This window comes from Lissotriton helveticus (assembly GCF_964261635.1).
Source record: "Lissotriton helveticus chromosome 1_1 unlocalized genomic scaffold, aLisHel1.1 SUPER_1_unloc_29, whole genome shotgun sequence".
NCBI classification, from domain to species: domain Eukaryota; kingdom Metazoa; phylum Chordata; class Amphibia; order Caudata; family Salamandridae; genus Lissotriton; species Lissotriton helveticus.
Window position 1 is genome coordinate 1133086 of NW_027611669.1, and position 7389 is coordinate 1140474.

At 40.6% G+C, this 7389-nt stretch overlaps 1 protein-coding gene across 1 annotated transcript; it reads right to left on the reverse strand.

Annotated features, from left to right (window-relative positions):
• Window positions 1-1068: 1068 nt before the first annotated feature.
• Window positions 1069-7115, reverse strand: LOC144805838 (uncharacterized). The gene has a single exon (XM_078672317.1). It carries the CDS (start codon window positions 6640-6642, stop codon window positions 5170-5172), a length of 1473 nt encoding a protein of 490 aa, XP_078528443.1. The 5' UTR covers window positions 6643-7115; the 3' UTR covers window positions 1069-5169.
• Between the last annotated feature and the right edge of the window lie 274 nt (window positions 7116-7389).

Consider the following 7389-nt stretch of genomic DNA (forward strand, 5'->3'; position numbering starts at 1 on the left):
GGCGGATGAGTGAAAGGAGCATCGCCTGCTTAACTGCGAGTTGCAAAGACACATCAAAGGTATTTCACCACAAATGCAGTTGCAAATAATTTATCTTATCCAGATACCCGAGTTAGCGTAGTATCTGTTTTGGGAGTTGCTACATTTTTATTACCTAAGGATAAAAGTGAATTAACTGTTTTAAATAATTCCTTAGGTGAGTTTTCAGCTGCTCTGATTTTATCTGTAAAGAAGGCAGTTTTAGTCACCTGAACCATAGTTCAGGTGATACTCCTTTTTCTATAAGATTTTTAGTTATAGTTCTTCTTACATTTACCGGGATGAATATAGCATCCGGGTCATTCTGTTGGATAGTTGTGTCATCCACTACGAGCTGAGCTGCTAGTCTAGCTCTCTCTGTTTCGTCTTCACTTACCGTCATTTTTACTAACAGAAAGCTTTTGTTGCAGATCAAGTTTCAAGGAAACAAAGATTAGGTGCACAATATTTTGGAACAGTGTATCCTTTAACGTTGACTAAACCAGAAACTAATAGATAGGAATCTCTTCCTACTAAGTTCCGGCGGATTTGAACCTTTTACCCACTCCAGACGTCTTTTGGAGTTTTTACGGTAAAAGGGTTCTGTGTGAAAAAGCACGACTGAGTTACTCTAGTGTCTTGCGTTAGATTATCGCCTTACCAAACGTTGGGCGCCATGTAGTGTAGTTCCTATATTCCCAATAGGCTCTGCGCATTGGAATCATATAAACAGCAGTGTAGACGTAGGACTGAGGTCGACTAGGTCTCTACTGACTATATTAGACTTAATTAGTTTCGCCAGCTAGCTCAGAGGTCACTAGAAACTTTCTCGAATGTTCAGGAAAGAGTTAACTCTCCGGACTTAGACAAGAAGGGATTAGCTTCTGACAACCATATAACATGACAACTATGCTCCCTCAGAATAAGAGTGTATCTCTAGAGTCATGTGAAAACAATAGACAGCTATTTTACTCAGTCAATCGTGCATACTTAGTTTCACCAGAGTGCAGAGAAATAGAGAGACAGGCATTTTCAATAAAAGGTGTTATTTATTGAGCAGTCTTCTTTCTCATGCAAGAGAAATGAATTGCCACAATTGCAATACTTAACATGAAGTAAAGTGCGTACAGTAAAAGTAGTATTATGAAATAATACTGTAAAAGCATTGATATGGTTTCTTAGCCATATGATACTTTAAAATGGATAAAATGTATACATACATAAAAACATTGACTAACGTACTCAACTGGTGCTTCTAAATACGCCTACCCCAGTGTACCTGACCTAAGCCTAATACGTGGGAAGGAGTAAGTAAGTAGCAGTTTAAGTTAAGTTGGTTTTGCCAAGAATCTGAATCAAGAATTCTCTCAAGGGTTTAGTCAGCTCCGTACCTTAGTAATAGAATGTGGGAGGTCTTGTATCTCTCTCTTCAGGACTCGATCTCCCAGCAACCCGCAAGGGTGGCTGGAAATACCGGAGCTGGAATCTTCTCGGCTGGAGAAAAAGATAGCGTCTTTCTCAGTGCGTAAAAAGGGAGGGGCGGCTTCCGTGGGCTCTCGCATCAGCTGGGCTCTCGGGCAAGTAGATAGCCGCTCTGCTCCAAACCACCGTGTGTTTGCTTAAGGCAACGTTGGTATATTTATACCTGAAAGGTGCCGGGTTTGACGTAAGGTTGGACATAAGACGTCACTAAGAACTAACAGTTCTTTCTGGACTCTAGGAGTTCTTGTGCAAATCAAAACAAGAGCAGGGGGATTTCCCGGGGTGCTGAAGGCTTGGTTTGTTTAAAGAACGCGTTGTACTTTCTAGGAGTCTAGGGGAGTAGCCTTGCCGTATTTGGACTGCATGGGCTATTACTAAATATGGATATGATTCTTATGCCTTTAATAGGATATTATTTATTATAACCATATAAGGGCATAAATCGGGAATATCGAATTAGGGTCCTAGATAGAAACATAACACCCACTCCCCGTATTAATGTCCATCATTACTAAAACTAACCAATATTAAACATATAACAATGCATGTGTGTTTTCCAACCCACCCAAAAATACATAATTCGCATTTGAAATGGTATATGGTAAATACACGAAAATGAGTATTGGTACTGTACGCTTTTCAAGCAGTGTCATCATTCAGTTAAATGCATATACATAACAGCTGAATGAATTGCGAAAATTACACATGAAATGGCTCTGAATACAGAAAAGAAGGTCGAGACCATTTCATCACATATTTATAGAAATGCTGTACATGTGCTAGAGGCAAAATATTGTCTCTAGTATCCTAAAAATGGAAGCTCTGTTCTCTAAGAATAGTTCTACTTTAAGCAGAGTACATGTACCAGAAAAAGGGTAAATATTTTGGAAGTGAAAAAAAAATAATTTCGCTTTCAGGGGAAAAATAGTTCCAAATGTTTTCAGTGGCTGTGTTTATCAAATTGAAGGCCAAATTCAGAGTTCAGGGAATGCTGTGTGCGTGTTGTTGTTTTTTAAAAGTTATCCTCATTGACTGGAGAGAACATCATATCAGACAGACTCGCTAAAAATTGGTCAACAACATCAGGTGAAAGTTCGACCAAGTTTGAAAATGCCGAAGCAATGCATGTGTGAGAATGATTGCTATCATCGATGTCAGGATCAGCAATGCTCACAGAAGGTTGTACCTGTGTGGTGCTGCTCTCATCTCGTACTCCACTGCCACATACTCGTAGTGGTGAAGTCTCAACGTGAAGTCCCCTCTGTGGCTACGGAAGCGTTTTTCAATACTGCCAACGCCAGACCCAGCTGCAAACCCAAGTCTTCCAGTTCTTTCATGGCCATGGCACACAAAGACACTGGAGGCAACACGCCACTGAGTCATCTGCTGCTACAGCTGGCGCAGATGCAATACCTCTTTATTGTGTACTTTCTGACACGAATTCACCCTGTTGTAGGCAGGATCCAACATTTCCTCCAGTGTCAGAAATTGTGTCAGAGGCAGACCACTCTCGCAAATCTACCCAGACTTAACAGTGGAGACGAATGTATCCCTTCTGGGTTGGGGAAGCCATATGGGAGAGATGGATATTAGAGAACCATTGTCACCGTCAGAGGCCCAACTCCACATCTATCTGTTAGAGTTACAAGCATTTCGAATGGTGCTGAAGGCCTTCCTGCCTACCAACAGAGGGGGGCTGTTGCAAGTTCTCATGGACAACACAGTCAATTATGAGGGCCTCATCAGGACGTGACATACTTGAACTTGTTTGACAGCGAGCAGAGGATTCACTGGCTACAGGTGTTTGGAACTGCGTAGTTGAATTTGACTTCCTACCGAGTACACTGGCCAGTGAAACTGAAGATTCCTTACTAAGGTGTATAGAATACAGTGTGATAAGTATATGGGCGAGTCAGCAATGTACCGCTCTGATTAGACCATGATAATTAACTAAAACAGTCGAAATTTCGACTATTCAGGGACTGTTTCACATGACCTATGTCTCCTGAGAATCAGCTTTGCTTAAATTGTATTGTACAAAAGTCATTCACATTCCTGTTTCTGAATATAATATGTGGATCTGATTGTTTTATCATATCACTTTCAGCTTGAGCACTGCGCTGACATTACTCAGAAATGTATATATACACTTGTTGCTAAGAATGCAATTTGAATTTTTAGAAGTGGAAAAGGACTCATCTGAATTTTGTTCATTTAAAAAAGGTGAATTAACCTCTACACATGGCCTGCATATGTGATACATTCCTGTGAGATAATGAACCCACGAACCCCTGAGGTTGTTCACAATGAGAATGGTTAGTGCTCATATGTGGCTCCGCTTGTCACTCTGGAGCAGAAAGATGTTGACACTGAGTTGCGCAGCGGGACTGCTTTAAAGTTTCAGGATCCAGTCTGGTGCCTGGGGAATATTCCCAAGGTGAGGAATTAGCAGGTAAAGGAGTATCCACCAGAAACAGTGTTACCAAAGGCAAATAACTTGTTTGGTATGTTTTACTGCTGTTGTATCTCATCAAGAAAATTATGTATTCAATAATGTTAACAAAGTTTACAAAACACTGCACCCAAAATATATATTTCAGTCTTATGTAAACAAACAATGGTGAGTAGAAGCCTTTTGGTTCTCGTACATTTTAGACAGAAATAATGTGAATATTCTGGCAATTAGTTGATTTTGCAAGCACTAACATTTCTATGAATCGAGTAGTGACCTTGGAAGTTTTGTAACTTTCAGGTACTCAAACTGCTCATTTTTTGGCAATTTGGTGACTATTTTCAATCCCACAATTTTCATTTGAGGTTGCACACCAGTAGCCTCAGTCGTACTGCAAGATTTATATTGATAAATCCTATTGCAACTACAATTTTTGCTCTTTTATGTAAAGTCAGGTTGCATTAGAAGCTTTTCTGCAACTCAGGATTGATTTGGGTTCCTATTCCCCTGGTGTGGATGGATTTCTCATGTTTAGTGAGACTGACTTTCTTCTCTGACTAAAACATTTCTTGCATTCAGAGCTCATATAAGGCTTTAGTCCAGTGTGGGTTCTCTCATGTCGAATTAGATTGTATTTGTCAATAAACCTTTTCTGACATTCAGAACACCCTCAGGCTTTTTCCCCCGTGTGAGTACACTCATGTCGAATGAAAAGCAGTTTGTAAGCAAAGATTTGCTTGCATTACAAGCACTCATAATGTTTACCCCAGTATGGGATCTCTCATGACATGTAACACTGTCTTTCAGATAAAAGCTTTCTGGCATAAGGATTTTCTCCAGTGTGGAGTTTCTCATGCTGAGTGAGAAAGCGCTTTTCTCTGAAGGTTTTCTGGCATTCAGAGCACTCATCCCAGTGTGGAGTCTCTCATGGCTAGTGAGGCTATGCCTATCAAAGAGGCATTTCTGGCATTCAGAGCACTGGTAATGTTTTATTCCTGTCTGTGTTTGCTCATGTAGTGTGAGACTGCGTTTAAAATTGAATCTTTTCTGGCAATCAGAGCAAATTATTTTGGACAGTGTGTGTTTGCTTATGGCGCTTGTAACAGTCTCTACCTCTGAAACGTTTCTGGCACTTAGAGCACTGATAAGGTTTTTCCCCAGTGTGGATTCTCACATGTTCAGTAAGAAAAGATTTACGGCTGAAACGTTTTGGCCATTCAGAGCACTGATAAAGGTTTTGCCCCAGTGTGGATTCTCACATGGTCGGTAAGTAGAGATTTATGGCTGAAAAGTTTTGGGCATTCAGAGCAGTGATAGCGGTTTTGCCCAGTGTGGGTCCTTGTATGTCTAGTAAGTCTTCTTTTTTCACTGAAACATTTCTGGCATTCGGGGCACAGATAAGGTTTTTCCAAAGAATGGGTTATTGCATGTCGAGTAAGTCTCGATTTGTTACGAAACCTTTGCTGGCATTCAGGGCACTGATGAGGTTTTTCCCCAGTGTGGGTTCTTGTATGTTCAGTGAGTCTTCTTTTTTCACGGAAACATTTCTGGCATTCGGAGCACGGATAAGGTTTTTCCAAAGAGTGGGTTATTGCATGTCGAGTAAGACTCGGTTTGTTACGAAACCTTTGCTGGCATTCAGAGCACTGATAAGGTTTTTCCCCAGTGTGAGTTCTTGTATTATCAGTGAGACTGCTTTTTTCACTGAAACATTTCTGGCATTCAGAGCACTGATAAGGTTTTTCCCCAGTGTGGATTCTTATGTGCCGAGTGAGACTGCTTTTTACAGTAAAACATATCTGGCATTCAGAGCACTGATTAGGTTTTACCAAAGAGTGGGTTATTGTATGTCGAGAAAGACTCGGTTTGTTACAAAACCTTTGCTGGCATTTAGAACACTGATAAGGTTTTTCCCCAGTGTGGGTTCTTGTATGTTCAGTGAGTCTGCTGTTGTAACTGAAACATTTCTGGCATTCAGGGCACTGATAAGGTTTCTCTCCAGTGTGGGTTATTGTATGCCGAGTGAGAGTGTTTTTGTCAATGAAACATTTCTGGCATTCCGTGCACTGATATGGTTTTTCCCCAGTGTGGGTTCTTGTATGCCGAGTGAGAGTGCTTTGGCCACTGAAACATTTCGGGCATTCAGAGCACTGATAAGGTTTTTCCCCAGAGTGGGTTCTTGCATGTCGAGAAAGACTCATTTTGCTACAGAATCTTTGCTGGCATTCAGAACACTGATAAGGTTTTTCCTCTGTGTGGATTCTCACATGTTCAGTTAGATATGATTTATCGCGGAAACATTTTTGGCATTCAGAACACTGATAAGGTTTTTCCCCAGAGTGGGTTCTTGCATGTCGAGAAAGATTCATTTTGCTACAGAATCTTTGCTGGCATTCAGAACACTGAAAAGGTTTTTCCCCTGTGTGGATTCTCACATGTTCAATTAGATGCGATTTATTGCGGAAACATTTTTGGCATTCAGAACACTGATAGCGTTTATCCCCAGTGAGCAATCTCACATGTTCAGTGACATGAGATTTATGGCTAAATCTTTCTTCCCCAGCTTGTGTTATTTTGTGTTGAGTGAGGCTGGGTTGAACACTGAATTTGTTCTCATAGTCTGTGTTTTTACAAGATTTATTTCTAGTGCTAATGTCACCAAGTTTGTTCTTCTTTTGCTCATATGCCATGCTTGGAGTGAACCAGATCCTTCCTGGAGTCCGGCTTGTTTAGAAAATGGTCAGCATTAATCTCTGAAACAAATCATGGGCAATCTCCTTAACGCTTGAATTGAGCAAAATTTGTCTGGAAGTTGCCCTATAAGCACCTGTTGAAAGGTTTCTTGTAGATAATGGTCTTCAGGTTATGACCTCTCCGGCAGCAACTTATTTTGTGACTGATGTTTTTTTCACACTCATTTGTATAGGTTCTTAGCAAAGCAGTGATAAAGGTGTTAGTTGGATATTTAATGATTAAATGTTAAGTTCCATTTTGCACTGACGTAATGGCAGTAACCGAGGGCGTTAGAAAGTGCACAGTACTATTGTGGATCACCAGTCGCAGAACATCAGTTCCTTTTAACCTTCTTATACATTGAGCAAAGTTTGTAGTTCTGATGACAGGGATTCACATTAGATATAGCTCACCAGTGTTCACTTAATCAGTTTTTATATTTAACAGTTCTACATATACTCCTGCTCAACAGATAATGCTAAGCCAATTTACATAGAATTTATCACAGAACAGTACACAATAAAAAGGAAACATTTATTTGAGATGGTCATGGACACAATGAAGTGGTGTATCTTTAACCCCTTCAGTGCTGCGCGAATTCCGCGGAGGTGCTGAAGGTTCTAAAGAACCTATGGACTCATGACGGAACAGTTCCGTCATGAGCACAGGCCAACCGACGCTCATGACGGAACCGTTCCGTCATG

Excerpts from the sequence above, each read along its gene's own strand:
- LOC144805838 (XM_078672317.1), bottom strand. The coding sequence starts at position 6,642 with ATGGCATATGAGCAAAAGAAGAACAAACTTGGTGACATTAGCACTAGA.